General features: G+C 41.3%; 1 protein-coding gene across 4 annotated transcripts in view; it reads right to left on the bottom strand.

The window, feature by feature from the left end:
• The window catches only part of ASPH (aspartate beta-hydroxylase), a 212,714-nt gene that overhangs the window by 125,563 nt on the left and 69,635 nt on the right, over nt 1-17,516 (bottom strand). For all 4 annotated transcript variants that reach the window (XR_015768103.1, XM_088022826.1, XM_088022829.1 and 1 more), the window contains 7 exons: nt 14,376-14,501; nt 10,668-10,700; nt 9,634-9,690; nt 9,094-9,144; nt 8,618-8,650; nt 3,860-3,898; nt 3,427-3,462 (listed from right to left, as the gene is read on the bottom strand). Coding sequence is in view for 3 of the 4 variants with exons in the window: in XM_088022826.1 (XP_087878952.1) it covers nt 3,427-3,462; nt 3,860-3,898; nt 8,618-8,650; nt 9,094-9,144; nt 9,634-9,690; nt 10,668-10,700; nt 14,376-14,501 (375 nt within the window). In the remaining variant the exon portion in view is untranslated. The remainder of the gene's footprint in view (nt 1-3,426; nt 3,463-3,859; nt 3,899-8,617; nt 8,651-9,093; nt 9,145-9,633; nt 9,691-10,667; nt 10,701-14,375; nt 14,502-17,516) is intronic.

Raw genomic sequence — 17,516 nt, 5'->3', positions numbered from 1 at the left:
CCCAGGTCTTCGTGACAGTTTTGCATCAGACTTGATGAGAAAGCTGAAGAAAGATGTTTAAAATATGTTGTTAAAAAGTTTTTAAGACATAACCCTAATTGTAACATGAACGAAACAACACAAAGAAATTGAAAGATCAGAGTCCTAAAAGTAAATTACTATCCTTAATAAAGTTTCTGAAAAATAATATTCAAGATAATATATTCTAAGACTGGCCAAAAATATGGAGATGACTTTTTTAACATCTTGCTTTTTTCCCTGGCCACTTCATCCCATTTGCAAACTAAAGAGACTGTAGACTTTATCACATAATGGTATAATAATATATTGAATCTAATTCACTCTATCAAATTACATCACATTTTAAGATCTTCATAGCTAACAACCCACTGAACATTACCTTAATCTAGAGATAAGATTATATCAGCTTTCCTTTTGCTCCTAAAGACTTGGAACAGACTTTGGTCAAAAGGAAGAATTTTTATAGCATTTTCTAAAACTCATACATTAATGCAGCTAATCATTTTTCTTCTTATATTAAATTGCTTCTAATTTTAAGAATAATACATACCCACATGGAAGATTTGGAAATATTTTTTACATAAAAGGAAAAAGGGAAAAAAAAAATCTCACCTCTTCCCACTGATCACAGTTAATATTCTGGCATATTTCGTTGTTTTAGTGGCAGTACCGTGAGCGTTTGCTAGCTTTCTCTGTTGTGACTGGCTCGTTAAGGTTTGCCTACTGATTTCGTTCTTAGTAAGTCAGAGATCTACTAGCACTGTATCACCTTTACCAGTATTTTTTTCTCAGGATTTTCTTTTACTTGTCATTTTAGGTTTGAAAAACTTGTATGCATCATAAAGTGTTAAGTCACTTTATTATTTCCATCACTGATATTATACTCAGAAAGCCTTCTCATTATTGCAAGATAAATTTTCAACCAATTTTATTCTGAAAAAGTGTTCATTTAACAGACTTAACCTGAAATGTATTTTGGCAATGATGTAACGAGAGGATTTTTTAAAAGGAAACAGCAAACTAATTATATCAGCACAGCCTGATTTTCTTTACTCCGGGACTTTTTAAACCCACTTCAGTATGGATTTCGACGCCCACCCTCATGATGATGGCTCCCAAACACATCAATTTCAGGTCTCACCCGTGTAGCTCCTCTCACTGGCACTTCCAACCCCCCACTTGATACCTCCGCCTGGGAATCTCACATTCCCAAACTTAAAATATCTACTATGGAGCCTTGGTTTTCTCCCCTAAACCAGTTTCCTCTATGTCCTAGTTTACCCACCATCCGACAGTTACTCAAACCATACTGAAGTCTCCCTTGATTTCTCTTTCCTTCACAATCATCAGAAAGTTCCATCAGTTGTAATTCAAAAATCTCTCTCAAATTCAAAACTTTCCCCTCCATTTCCACTGCCATGATATTACTCCAGGCCACCATGATCACTTCCTGGATTGGTACCCAATCATTTCCTAACGGTGGCCCCTGCCTCCATTCTTGCTCCATCCAATCCGTTTTCTAACTAGGAGTGAAAGTAATTCTTTAAAATAAGTCAGATTATGCCATACCTCACTTAAGTATTTTTCCCAGATTCCCAATGCACCTGGAATATAGTCCAAATTCCTCACCAAGTTCACAACTGATCTGTCACCTGAATCTTCAATGCTTAAGCCAGTTCAAGTTTAGTTTTCTGTTGCCTGTAACAGAAAGTAACCTTACTGACACAGATGGGGAAGAAAAAGAGGGTTTAGGCACCGTGTTGATACAGCCTAACCTGTACTTTTGAATAGAACACCCTAATGGCATCATGACAGATGGATCTGAAGGGGACAAGTATCAAGTTGAGATGATGGGCTAGAAGGTGACCATTGCTGTCCAGGAAGGTGATGAGGGCTGAACTAGATCACTAGAGCCACAGAGAAAAGAATGCATTTGAGAAATGTTTCCGAAGCCCATTCACCAGGACTTGGGATTAGCTGCAAAGATGGAGGGAGTGTCAATGATGACACTCGCATTTCTGGTGTGGGAATCCAATTATATATTGATGCATCGAGCCAAATCAAGGAAGAGGGGGGCAACAGAGGTTAGAGGGCATGCGAATTATGCTGAGTTCCTCCTCACTGACCATTCAGGTTCCAAACACAGGAGCACAGAAACTACAGGTGGGGCTAGCGGTGCACAGTCCAGAGCCCCACTAACCCCCAAAAGGAATTCCCTTAGCAGTCGCCACTATGTCCTCTACTGGCTTATCAAAATGCCTGAGAAGTCTTCGGAAAAACTACTTCAAACACAGGAAAGGCAGAGCCAAGATGCATATTGTGATGTGTTGTCTCTTAATATAAAACGATATAGGTGGGATGGGTTGGATAAAGTTCTTCCAAGGGATGTGGGGTTTCCATTTTCTGATTCTGACTGAATAAAAACACAGACTCGGCTATATTCTTCAAAAAGAACTGAGTAATAGGAGGTAGGAGAAATTCTGGAACACTATCCAGCCTGCTACGTGGAGATGAATTTGCGTGTACGCAGCGGTCCCACAGCAGCCATGGAGGGGTCCTGCCGGCAGCTAGGTGGACAATGAGGGCGATTCTGGTACCCCCACATTCCCTCCACTCCTCCCTATCTTCTCCCATTTTAGTCAACTGTACTACTATATATTCTGCCAAACCAAGCTCAAAAGCAGTAACATTTAACCTGAAAACTGACAATGAGGGGCTCATAAATGAATTCTAAGAGTAATTTTAAGAGCAAATGCCCTATTACATGTTTCCTGTGGCAACTTCCGACTGTTAAAGCCCATGGACCCCAGAGTCCACTGCGGGCCCCAAGTCTGGGATGAATACCAGCTTTGCCACACACACACGAAAAGCACAATGATATTGTCCTATCTCCTCTTCAGTATCCACTGTGAGGATCAACTGAAATAACGTATATGAAAGAACTTTGCAGACTGTTAGGATCTCTGTTAACTCTACATGCTGTCAAAGCACCACCATGTAATATATGCAACAATTTTTTAGGAATAATCCCTTCACTTTCAAAAATAGCCCGTGCAGCTGAACAACAACATAAAGAACCCAATTTCAACCCATCCCTGTCCAAGGCTAACCCCATCTGACAAAATCACCCCCTAGTTAGAAGAGCCTCGCTGTAACCAGTTATTTGCTATTGGACTACCCTGGTTTTATCTCTGTTATTGCACTTTTCATAATCTGTAGTTACTTTATCATGTTTGACCACGAGAATGCCAACCCCAAGGAAACCAGAAATCCTATCCGTTGTCTTCACTCTCCTTCCTAGCCCTGGGCACTCTACGGACAGCAAAGTGTCCAATACATATCTGTTGAATACAGGAACATAATTTCAATACAAAAAGTAAAACTATCTCTATAAAATTAACTTACCTTCTAAAATTATGTTTGAATCTTCTGCAACATTATCTAAAAAAAAAAAACAAACAACCAAACACATTTTACATTAACTCACACTAGGTTTCTAAATTAACTCATCTCTACTAAGGTAACTAAATTTGGCTCTTTTTAGACTGGGGGCTTCTTATGAAGACTCACAAGTATTTATATTAGCATATCAACTTTAATTCCTAGATTATATTCAAAGAATACATCAAACAGGCTGACATCAACCCTGATGACATAAAACTTGCATCACAAGTAGGGAATAAGCATATTGACAATATGCAATTACTTCCTTGGAGACTTGAAAATGTCTTGTATTGCTTACTACATCTATCTTTGTCCCACAAGTTATGTGAGTTTTAATAAATACAAGGGGGGTGGGGCTGATTGCAGGAAACACCCGTTTAGAGAAAAAGCTTACCTGAACTTTCTAGCCCTTCATTTTCCAACGGTTCATATACTAGAAAATACACAGAAGAAATAATCCTTTAGGACTACATTAAGTCTCACTGTGACACAACACTCGCTGTACGGTTTCATGAGCAGAGACAATGTTTAATTCATCCTTAAACACCTGGGGCTTAGTCGCTGGGAAGTAGCAGTCTACAGAGCAGGGTGGGGAAGAGTGTGGCGTGGAATCAAACACACGCAGATTCAAAGTCCAAGTCGGCCACCTTTTGGTCACAGGAGATGGGTAATTACAAACACTTTCTTCATGTAAAATGGGGGAAATTAAGGTTCTTCCCCAATCACTTGTTACCAGGATCCAAAGCCTGTTTACTTCCTGGTGGCACTGAATTTCCCTTTTCTATTTTTTCATGTCTGCAGGGGAGAATTCTGAGCTTTACCGGGCAGATTCTCTATTTGTTTAGGGAACAACTCTCAGATCTTCCACCTGGGGGCCAACACTGCCGGTACCAGCCCCTCAGAGCGAGGGTTCAGCTGGCAGACTGTGAGCTCATTGCCCTACCCGCGGCCCAGCACCCATCATTTCTCCTCGTTTATTTGCATGGGGCTCAGTGGCTCTGTGGTCTGCTACACAGGAGGCTCTGGTCTCTCCTCTCGGGTGCGGCTGGGTCACAGCTTTCTTGGGTCAACCCAATCCCAGCTTTACCCATTCTCCAAAATGCCTCAAATTTTCTGGTTCACTTAGAGTGAGCTTTCTTATTTTCCTAGCACAGTTATCAATGTATTCTTTACGATCATTTACTAAAGAAAATTTTTTGAGCACCTACTATATTCTCAGCGCTGGGTAGAGTAAGGGACCATTTTTAACCCATCATCTCCTGTCCTTCTGGTGGTACTGGTAAGACAGAGGAGCAGCGCTTGGTTGCTCACTCTGTCACTTTGAACTGTGTTGTATTTAAACACGCTCACGTCTCTAGCAACTTAAAGAAAAAAAAAAAGCCCTTTCTTGAGCCTGCTTCCCCTTGCCCCACATCTCCCCTCCATTTCACAATCTCATTTCTTCAAAGAGTCGTTCACATTTGCTGTCTCACCCCTCACTTCCTTCCCCAACTACTGCCACCTCTCTTGTGGCCCTGACTCATCCCTGCCGAGGCTCCTCCGAGACCACCTCGTTCCATCTAGGGAATGAGTTCCACCTCACTGAGTTAGATCTCTCAGCAGCTCCTTCCTTCTCAAACACTTTGGTGTGACCGTGCTCTCCTTCAATTCCTTCCTTTCTCCTTCTCAATCTTCATCACTTGTCCCAGTCCTACCAGGCATGAAATGTTGGCTTTCATCAAAGGCCAGCCAGAGACTCCCATGCCCCTACACTGTCCTCCCTCCATAAGTGATCTCAGCCTCTGGCTTCAATTATGTTGTACAGACTCATGACTCCCAAACTCACAGCCACGAATGAGAGGTCTCTGCTGAGATCCAAGCACTACCAATTGGCTTATTACATATCCCCCTGGATGTCTCGACATACACTGTCAACATATACTCATGGCCTCTTGGCCCGTTCCTGTTTTCCAGTCCTGCCTGTCTTAGGGAAAAAGCACCGCCATCCATCATCCATCAAGGGCATGAGCCGGAACGGTGGACGGGGTTCCTGACACCTTGCTCTCTCCCCCAGCTACACCCACACATCAAGCGCCCTGTCAACTTTATCTCCTTACATTTCTCAGCTTGTCCGCTACCCATCACTGCCACCACCCTGGCTGAAACTACTTTATCTCTGTCCACCTTCATCTGTGTCCACTGAAAATGGCTCCTGCCAAGGTCACCAGGAGGCCACTGTCACATTAGATCCAAGGCATGTGCTCAGTGCTCACCTCGCGTGGGTCCTCAGCAGCATGGGACACTGCTGAACATCCCTTTCCTGAAACTCATCTCCTCTGACTCCTCTTTTGGCAGAGATGGGACTCAGGCAAGATCAGATTGGGATAATGACACTAAACTAACTGGTCTCCCCATATCCACTCTGTGTCTCTCCAGTCTATTTGCTACATATCAGACTGATCAATCTTGACAAAATGCATATCTGATTTTTGTCGTGCCTTGAACAATGCCCTGAGGGTAGGTGAACATCCCTGACTAGCTCTAGGCATCTTCTGGAGCCCAGACATATTGCAATCTCAGGCCAGATTAGACTGCCAGCACTCCAGACACATCTTCCCACCTCAGAGGCTTCTTACAACATTCCGGCCACCTTTTCTCCTTGCCTTGGCATTTCCAACTTCAGGGAAGCCTTCCCTGGTCCACAAACTAGGTAGGTCTCTTCACTATATGCTCTTGTTACACACCGTCCCTGTTCTCACCAGCACTTAACACAATTGTAAGGAAAAACACTAAATTGAAGCTATTTGTGTAATTTCTCCCCCCCTCCCCGACCCGCCGCTAAAATATAAGGCCCATAGAAATATGGACTATGTGCGTGTTCCTCACTGGAACTGCCCCAGTGCTGTTTTAGACATAAAATAGTTAATACATATGCAGTATATAAATAAATCAATCAGAAGGTGAGACGGTAGTCATTTCCTAGGTATATCCAATGTAGGCTTGATGCTTTCTAGATTTTTAATATGAAAGCTGGTTACCTCCATAGCTTTAATAAGCCACATGTTTTCCAGGTTCCAGATGTACGGAGTTTAATACAGAATATATTCTGTTCTCCTACTGAAAAACGATTTTTTTTTAGAGATTTTATTTATTTATTTGACACAGAGAGAGAGAGACCGCAAGAGAGGGAACACAAGCAGGGGGAGTGGGAGCGGGAGAAGCAGGCTTCCCGCTGAGCAGGGAGCCCGAAGTGGGGCTCGATCCCAGGACCCTGGGATCATGACCTGAGATGAAGGCAGATGCTTAACGGCTGAGCCACTCAGGCATCCCTGAAAAATAGTTTTGTTTTCACCCTACTTACAGCTTCACTTACGTATGTTCACTTGTTTTCCCTAGCCTGGTTCCTGAATGTCACAAAGGTATCTTTTTAGAACATAGTGAATAATCCTATTAATAATTCTATTAAATCCCTTTTGTTTAAAAAAGTTTAGGTTCTCTGACCAGGTAATCTAAAGTATCTCAAAATCTTGTGATCCAAAGTGTCTCAAATCTTGATGACCCCTTAGGTGCTATTTATTACTCTTTTAACATGTTAAATTATATTTATTCTGATATTCTGCTTATGAAAACACATTTATTTTACAATATCTTTTTTTAACACAGTATCTAATTTTACACTTCTTTCAAGTTTGATTTTAAAGTTCTCTGGATCTAGTCTGCAAACTGCCTTCCAAACATGTTCTTCCTAGCATATTTAGACAAACACTGTAATCAGGGGCAGAAATTAGAAAAGTATCTCAAGTCTCATCTCTACATATAACTTTTAATTTCCAAATTCCTATTTTCTCCTTTAAATTTGAAACTGAAAAGAAAATCTAGATGCAATCATAGTGGCCAAGTTATTTCTTATAAAAATACCAGTTCTGAAAGACAGAATCCAGGATGCTTCCAATGGCATCATTCATATCCCATTAGAAATAGCTACTGTGACTGGTCATCTTAGTAGGACCTTAAATCTTAAATACATATGCTTAATAAATTAGCATATCAGGTTTATACACAGCCACTCCTGATTTACTTCAACTGAGAACCACCGTCATGAAACCATACGTTTCTTTTTTTTTTTTTTAAAGATTTTATTTATTTATTTGAGAGAGAATGAGAGATAGCATGAGAGGGAAGAGGTTCAGAGGGAGAAGCAGACTCCCTGCTGAGCAGGGAGCCCGATGTGGGACTCGATCCTGGGACTCCAGGATCATGACCTGAGCCGAAGGCAGTCGCTTAACCAACTGAGCCACCCAGGCGCCCGAAACCATACGTTTCTTGACAGTAGGATTCCATATTGCTCCTATTTGAATGTCAAGCCCCCAAACCATCCGGCACATAGAAAGTGCTCCATATTTGACTCAAGCACTATACACTTCTTCGTCCTTCTTGCTTCACACATGAAGATATGCTCAACTGACTTCTCTCCTTTTACAGTCATCCATGAATGTGGCGGAATAAAAATGACACCACTGGCTTTATCATTTCTTAGTCATATCAACTTATACAAATCACTTACATTCTCTGAACCTTATTTCCTTCATCCCGGCAGTCGCAAAAATAGAATCTACTTTGTGGAGTTTAATAAAACAGCTTGGGGAGTGCTTGGGCAACAAACAAAGCTATAATTGCCCAAATCTGAATCTAGTGCCACTCATGCCAAAAACATGCCCGAACTCTTCTTTATGCCCCTTTTAAGCCTGCGGTGAAATTCTTTTGTACCTTTCTCCATACTAGTAGATCCATCACCTTTAAGAGTGGGATTACTTTGTAGGGAGGAAACTAGAGTAGTTCAACTCTGACTAGTTTTCTATGGACCAGACATATGCTAGTCAAGAGAGCTAAGACTATAAACTAAGACTATAAAGTAATGAGATAAGTTCTTGTGAAAAATTTTTAACGGCTTCCGAAGGCAACTTGCAAAGAATTTAAGAAAAATTATTTAGTCAATGGCAGCGCCACTGGAGGAGGTAAACACCTTCCCAAGTAAATTCTTTGAAAAGACCCATTCATTTGGAGCTTTTAAGTTATGGTATTTGAAGCTTAAAACACTATCCTCCATACTCTATAAACTATGAGTAGATTTTAAAACAAGTAGATGGCTTAAGGTTAAGAAGCATTTTCAAACCTGGTTCATCATCGTCTTGGTATGTAAGGTCTTCTGCAAGAAAGAGAATAAAACTCAGTATTAAACTCAGTATTCTATGTAACTGCTTAGCTAAAAACCACAACTTAATCTCAAATACAGCATTCTATTCCTTTAAATATCAATGTCTGCAGTCAGTGGTAAGTGCCTCTGCCCAAAAACAACTAGACAAAAGGACGAGTAAATTATTTTCATAAAAATTCCTCAAACTGGCATAAAGATATGCAAAAGTAGTATTAAGGATTAATATCCTGTTTTGTCATGGTGCGAGTGTAGATGAGCTAAAGTATGAAAGCCTGATATTCCTTTCATAATCTAATCTTGTTACAAGGCAAGACTTGTATTAGGTGTTAAGATCACTTCTTTGACTCCTTTGAAAGAAAAATCATGTTAACATAGCATACAACTGTAAAGCCTTGAGTAATGTTTACAATCTAATGAAAATATTCACCCAGTACCTGCTTCGTGGTACCTTCTTTCATCATCACCTACTACAGGTTCCGTGGAATCTATAGAGAAAAAATATACACCTCTGTCAAACATGAAAAAAACAAACACATTACTAGATGCCATTCTAAAGTATTTACAAATTAATTCCAATCTTCACAATTGTGTAAGAGAGATATTATCATTATCATTCAATAAAATTTAAGCTGAATATAGTTCCATAATTTGCTCTCTAAATCACAAGGACAGGAAGGAGCAGAACCAGTAAGACTCCACTACACCATACTGCCTCGTCAATTTCCGAATCGCCTTCCCAGCGTCCTATCTACAAAGAGCAAAGTCCCAATTGTGGTTTGAAAAATACATCTCCTTCTTCCCTCATTCCTCCATGTAATATTAAACTATATTCAGGAATTTCTATCAATGTCTGGGCAACCAAAAATGGTTGCGAGTATTATAAAGAGGACTCTGTGTTGAATCAGAGTGAATCATTTACCACAGGATAGATTGGCTTTGGCCAGTGCCTTAAACAGAAACACATTATCACAAACCTGGACTGTCCTGCTCATACATCATTTCTTCCATATCCTGATTATAAGCCTGTGAAGCTGTAAGTTAAGAAATGATTAGGAAATTAGAAATATATCTCAAGAAGGATTACACTTGATATTCAAAATAGGAAAAGCACAATATCCAGTAACGCCAGAAATGTAAAATCAAATCATGATGCTCACATTTATATTCACTCATGGAACACCCAGGTACTACCTTTGTGAAATGCCAGATACAAAGATGAATGAGATAGTCCCCATCATCAATGGGTTTATAATCGAACCACAAACTTTAGATTATGCAAATTCAACTATATTCAGCAAAAGACTAATGAGACAGAGAGAGACAGAGACCACAGATATGGCGGTGCAGGTGAGCCCTCCTCCCATCCACTCAGCAAGCACCGGCCGCCAAGAGTGTGCCTGAGGAAGGGCACACACACTTCCCAGCCCCTCACACTTGGACTCAGTACCTGAGTACTCCCAGACCGCAATACAGTTCTAGTATTTACAAATACCTATTGTTGAAGTGATACAGGTCCTAAATGCTAGCCAAGAGTACCATGTGGTCCTCAAGCACAGAGAGAGGGATCTATTCCAGCACCAGAGGAAAAACTGGCCAACACAGGCTTACTGAAAGACGACATGTCCACCTCCAGTGTGGCCATATCTTCTGGGGATGCATGACCAGTGACAGTACACAATCCTGATCTTTCATCGACTTTGTAATTTAAGGCTACAAAACATGCACTTCTACTGTATCTGTTGGCCTAGCAATCCCACTACTGGGTGTTTATCTTCAGGAAGCAGACTTCAAAAGCACAAAAACTATATTCACAAAGAAACACACACATGAAATTATGACACCATATATGTTATATATAACAATTAACTACATATTAAGTATTTTATGACATATTATAAAATATATTAATAGATAATCATAGATAATGTTTTCTCTTTCTCATGATGTTCTTTTTATAGGAAAAGACTCGTTCTAATTAAAAAAGAAGAGTATTAAGTTTAAATCTCACCTGTCTCTTCTACATGGTAACTATCTTCAGTTTCTGAAAAGAGTAACATCAAATCAATAGCAGTACTTTCATAAAATTGTATGTATATTTACCATAGATGCATATCCTGAATCTATGCTTGCCACTGATTTTATTTTGAAAGCAAAAAATTATTAAAATCAAACATGAAAATATCCATTAACTGTTTGCTGAGCACTTTATCTTTTACTAGAACTACACTTAGAAATGCCTTACACATCCTCTTCGACCCACTCAATGCCACCACAGCCTGGACTAATGAGAGGATGATTTGAACAGTGGAACACAGTGACAAAGCTGGACCCAGGAAAGGGGCTATCTTAGCCTACTTCACATTCCACTGTGGTGTCTTGTTTTCTAGAGCAAAAGCACAGTGTCTACAGATGGGAACACAAGGAAAGACAGAGGAGACTTTCTAAGATGGGCAGCTGAAAGGTAAATGAGTTCCTAATTGAACCCGCAGACCCCCAATAGCAAAATGCTGCCACCACAGGATTCTCACTACTCCACTGACCCTTGTTAATGTAACAACTATATGAAGTGTAAATATTTTTAATTTCTGAAGACTTTCAGTAAACAACTTTTAGGTTCACACTGAATCTATGTCCCAATTAAAGATGAGGTCAGAAAGTAAGGTTTTCTCGATTTATAAACTTTTTAGAAGTACTTCTTCCTACCCCCAATCTGAACTCCTAACCTCAAAAATATCAAATTCCTTATGTTTCAGATAATTTGAGTGTCTTAACTGTCTTAACTGAAATGTGTCATTTAAGCAGCATCTAAGACACCAAAATTCTGAGTAGCTGTCAATCTTCCTGAGCCATCTTGGCTGAAGACAGGAGGGAGCAAGAGATACCACAGAAGTGTGGAAATCATTTTATCAGCATCCCTTACTTAGAAATTACAAGCATTTTTTTCCCCAGAGAAATTGTAACATACATGATAATTAAAGGCCTGGGCACCTGGGTGACTCAGTTGTTAAACGTCTGCCTTCGGCTCAGGTCATGATCCCAGGGTCTGAGGATCGAGCCCCGCATCAGGCTCCCTGCTCCACAGGAAGCCTGCTTCTCCCTCTCACACTCCCCCTGCTTGTGTTCCCTCTCTCGCTGTGTCTCTCCCTGTCAAATAAATAAATAAACTCTTCTAAAAAACTGATAACTAAAGGTCTAAAGTTTTTTTAAAAAAATTTATTTATTTGAGAGAGAGAGGGAGGGAGAGAGAGAGTGGGGAGGGGCAGAGGGGGAGGGAGAGACAGCCTCAAGCAGACTCCATGTTGAGCATGGAGCTGACATGGGGCTCAATCTCACGATCCTGAGATCACAACCTGAGCCAAATCCACAAGTCAGATGCTTAACCAACTGCACCACCCAGGCACCCCAAAGGTCTGAAGTTTCAAAGCTGGTCTATAAATGCCTACTTTTAATGCACAATGCAGCTAAACTCATATACAAGCTCAAAATCATTTTGAGTGTACATTTTTCATAGAAAAGTATGCATTATATACAATTTTGTAGGTTGGTATGGGAATCGAACCATCACTTATAACACTATAACCATCACTTATAACACAACATAACATCACTTATAACACTATGGAAAAGCGTACTTCCTGCTCTCAACGATAAGCATGAATGTAAGTTTTTGGAAATATATTCATTCATAAATCAAGAGCTTCTTGCTTCTAGCTTCCCAATACATTAAATATTGTGAAAAGGAGATATACTTTACTTTTTCATTACTTTTGTATGCTTAAAAAAAAGTCTTAGCAACCATTTACCAACTGTATTGTGACCAGGCTACCTCGCCACTCAATTTTTAGCCTGTACAAGTGCTACGTCTCCACCTGATTCCCCCTGGCTATGAGCATGGAGGCACACGCCTTAGCCTGTTCACACCCAGCAGCCTGGGACATGAGGGGAGACATGTGAAAAAATCACCAGCCTGGCCAGAGTGCTGCTCAACCTCGGCTGCACTTGGGATATGACCTGGGGAGCTTTGACAATGATCCGGTTTTAGAGGCTCCACACCCCAGACATTCTGATTCACTTTGTCTAGGGTGGGTCAAAGCATTCTTTTAAAAGCTCTCCAGCTGATCTTGATTGCGTCCAAGACTGAAAACTACTTGTAGGGGTATCAAGTACATCTTTTATGGACCATATTCACAAGAAATTCCCTCTTTGAATCCAAGACCTTATGGCTCTGGACCTTCCTACCTTCATTAGTGCTGTGGATTTCACTTATTACTTGTTTCTCACAGTCTTTCTAACTTGCCTGAACTTGACTGAGGCTTAGCTAATCCTTAAACACTGCCAGATACCTCTTATCCAGATCCTTTGTGGCTTGTGGGGCTACGCTTTTGCATGGGTCCTGAAGCAGCTCAACCACAGACTCTGATGATTATTATATGGTGGAACATAATGGGCTATATGGTTGATTTTGTGTGGGTGCTGTGAACCTTTTACTTTAGTTTTACTCTTTAGAAATGAAACATTGATCTCAAACAATGTTTCAGTAGTATTCATTTTATGTATACAATTATACACATACAATTATATCATTTATATACTTCTATACTCTAAATAAAATATCATCAATCAATCAGAATACAATCTGTGGATTAAAATCTTTCAGGGTGCCTGGCTGGCTCAGAGGGTAAAGCATGTGACTCTTGATCTCAGGGTCATGTGTTAAAGCCCCACATTGGGCAGAGAGCTTACTTTAAAAATAAATTAATTAAAAAGTTAAAAAAAAAATCTCTCAGGAACTCATTAAAGTCTTAAAGGGCCACCTTAAAAAAGAACGGAGAATAGATACCATAAGAACAAAGCATGTGTGCTCATTTAACAAGGCTTCAAATAAATAACCGCGGTAGTATCACATTAAAACATAGCAGAACACAAAATACATGAGAAAAAGTTCAGCATTACAGAAATCACTTCCCTCTATGTGTCAACAATGAATAACTGTAGCTCTAACTTGCCTTCTGCAAATGATCCCAGATAAGCTACTCAGTGGATATTTAAATAACCAGCATTTAATGGAAGATACTGACACAGAACAGATGTCAGCAAACTATGGTCTGTAGCCCAGAGCAAGCCCGCCTCCTGATTTTGTACATAAAGTTTCCCTGGAACATGGCCATACGTACCCATTTAGGTATTATTTAAGGCTCCTTCTGCACTATGACAGCAGAGCTGAGTAGTTTCAATAAAGGCCATATGGTCTGCAAAGCCTAAAATATTGATCCTCTAGCTGTTTACAGAAAAAGGTTGTCAATGCCTGGTACAGAAGCTAAGAATTGTGTTCTGTAAGCTGTACCTATGGAGTTCATGTTAGAGCAAGAGACTGTGATAGATTGCCAAGTAAAATATTTCATCCATTTTCTGAATTTCTTCTAATACATGGCACTCTAGGAAGCAGTGTACAGTAAACGTCAGGTGCTAAAGCATTTCACTTACTTCCTATAAGGAATTTATATATTCTGACAGTTTCCTTAAGAAAGTGCTTTGAATCAAAATCAAGATATCTACTTATTTTAGGGGAAAAGTTAGTTTCACCAGCTTCCACTTAAAAATAAACTTCAGATAAAAATTAAATATTGGTTTTAAAGGTGTTTAAGAAAGACTTCAATAATCGTAATTACAAATTGTCTATTGGGTTTTATTCTGAAACCAAAAAAACGTGCCCTACCTTCACGAAACGTTCTAGTCTCCAGGGACTCAAATCTATCATCTGCATCACGTCCTACGAGGAAATCATCATCTTCCAGTTGTGGTTCTCTCGCTTGTCCACCCTCTTCTTGTTGTACATCGTCTCCTTGAACGATCACAATGAACAGAGTCACACGAGTCCACAACAAGGGCCCACAGGCAACAGCCAACACGGACGCATGAGCCACTTCCGAAAGGCTGCCACATACCCGCTCCTGCTGCTGGGCACTCGCTGCCCCTCATCTGGGCCATGGCACAGGCCGTTGCCCGCTCTGAAGCTCTGTCCTCACTCTGGTCAAGTGCTAGTCCACCTGGGTGGCGGGGGGAGGCCTTCTCTCACTAGAACATGAACTCACCAAGCACAGGGGCCTCATATATTTTATTTACTATGTATGCCAAGCAGTCAGGGCCATGATTAACCATAGGAAATGCTCAATAAGTATTTAAGGAATGAAGAAATGAATTCATAACTGTTAACGTATTTGCCTCTTCTATTATCACCAGGTTAGAGAGAAGATCACCTTGTGACCTCTCATTGAGAATTGTCCTAAAACTCCATGTAACAATCTTAAATAACTCCATAAAATGTTCTATTGCAAAGAACAGCCAGATACCTCTCTCAGCTGTATGCTAGGTCATCTGCATAAGGTCACCTGTACTATACTTTGCATCCAAAGGTTGCTATGTGGAGCCTGTGAGTTATACAGAAATGCACATTTTTCTCTTCTGAGACTAATTTTTATGATATACTAAGCTATTCTGCTTCTTTTGTGTAGGTGTTGGATAGGCTACTTATCCCGCTGCAATACGGTTTAGCTTGTCATCTTGGCGTAAAAAGTTCTCCCAATAGTAACCTGACATGGCTGCAAGCACAGTATGTCCTATACATAATACTCTAACCAAGCAACACAAGAGACTCAACTGTGCTCACAGGGCAGTAAAGTGGTTAGGAGTGTGGGGTCTCGAGTGTATGGCTCCAAATTTAGTCTTTCCACACCAGCTGTGTGGCCCCAGAGACGTTATGTAATTACTTTGTGCCAAGGACTTTTCTTCCACAAAAAGGAAATAGGAGAGTACCTACTTATAGCATTGCTGTGAGGATTAAAGCACTTGGAAAACTGCCCAGCCCAGAATAAGCATTTAGGTGTTACTGTTCTTGTTGTGTTATTCTTATCATCATCATCACCGTAAGGATATTACTGTTTCTGCTGCCACTAAACTCTCCTCAAACACCGCAGGAAGCCTTCCTTCCCTCACCTTTAGTATGAAATAGCGACGCTCTCCACTGCTACTGAACTATGTGGGCCCATTTATGGCCACACTATTTATTTGTTTTCTATCTTTCCAACACAGCCTGCTACATTGTTTCTCCTCGTTTCAGATTTTCTGCCAATTGGCAAACCAATCACCAATTCTCATTCCTGTCACTGATTTTATCATACCCCCTTTTCCATATTCTTTTTTCCTTACTCTTGTGTTATCCAGTGCAACTTTATAGTCTTCACATGAGCAGGATTTAGCTCTTGGCCACCGCTAGTTACTTAATGGAAAGTCCCTGTTTTCAGTAGGGAAACCAACGGAACACCATGCATTATCTGAGTCTCCCTTGCTCAGTCAGTGACAGCCTGGTACGAGCAAAACAGTTCCCTGCAGGCTGACTACGTCTGAGGCACTGCGAAGCCCTCTTATGGCCGTTACAGTAACCCCAGGAAGTAGGTACTATTCCCCCCTTCGAAGGACGAGGAACTTGAGAAACTTGGCTAAAACCACACAGTTAGTACATGGCAGCCACAGGCCCTGAAACACCATGAAGAAGCACAGAAGGCCCTGGACAGAGAGTCTACTGCAGAGATGGTGGTCAGGGAGGCCATGTTTCATCGGGTAAGATGTGAAGACTGGAACACACACATATCAGTAAGAGATAATAACACGTACAAAGGCCCCGAGGCAAACAGACTTGGCAATTATAAGGAAAAGAGAGGCATTTGGGCTGGAGAAAAGTGACTGAGAGGAGGAAAAGAAAAAGGCCAGGTCCACATAAGGCACATCAAACACAGACCCAACGGGATGCCGCTGCAGCCGCCATGCAGGAGATGACGGTGACGCTGCCACACTGCGGTCCAGATACGTGCTGGAGGCCAAGCTGGCAGGACCTGCCCGTGGGTCCCATAGGAGGCGAGAAGAGGAGAGAGAAAAATAAGGAAAACTCCCCGGTTTTTAGCTTAAGCTACTAAGTAGAGGGGAGACCAAGACCTAACATATAAAAGAGTGGAATAAAAGCAAAATTTTACAGGGTGTGGGGGAGAGCTATGAAATGCAAAGGAATCAAGAATTCTGCTTAAGTCCATTTTGAGTCCGAGATACCCATAAAACATACAAATGAAGATCAACAGGCAGCTGGATAAACCAGGAGCTCAGAGGAGATAGGGCTACAGATACATACTCAGAAACAACACAAATAACATTTAAAGCCATGGCCTCTGTGAATTTCTAAGTAAAGAAGAGAGTAAGTCCAAGAGGAAGTCTTGCGGCCAGAAACCCAGGCATGTTAGACTTGATTCGTCCCCCTTCTGTCTGGTTTCCTACACCCACCCACCCGAATGTCTACCATATCGTCCCATGCTTCTCTCTCTCCACCTTGGCTAAATTTGGTTCGACCGACCATCCTGACCCACTCAGATCACCAGGAGAGCCCCCCAACTCCTCTCCCACCCCAGCACGCTCCCTCTGCTCATGTTCACACTGCAGACAAGGCACAGCACTCCCTAGCGCCCTCCAGTGGTTCTGATTCCTCTGTGAATCCTCTGATTCCTTTCCCAATCACTCTCCACCTAGGTACTCCCTTGGCCGGCCACCCTGAACTACTCTTGGATCCTCTTTTCCTCTGGGCTTGCCCACGGGCCATGCCCTTTGCCCAGAACCCTCCAAGAACAACACCCACCTGGCAAAGCATGACGCCATCCTTCAGCTACTAAGTCAGAAAGAAAGTCACCTCTTCGGAGAAGCCTTTGCTAATGCCAAAGTCTATACAAGGCCCACACAGCCGTCACATTTCACCGTTAAGGCACTGACCTCATCATACTGAAATCACTGATTTATTCAGACTGCATCATCTTTGTGT

The sequence above is a fragment of the Eumetopias jubatus genome, unplaced genomic scaffold, assembly GCF_037043125.1.
Source record: "Eumetopias jubatus isolate StellerSeaLion01/CBP00866 unplaced genomic scaffold, mEumJub1_p1.0 scaffold_4, whole genome shotgun sequence".
Lineage (NCBI taxonomy): Eukaryota > Metazoa > Chordata > Mammalia > Carnivora > Otariidae > Eumetopias > Eumetopias jubatus.
The sequence above is the reverse complement of the archived record's forward strand: the minus strand, read 5'-3'. Positions and strand labels throughout refer to the sequence as shown.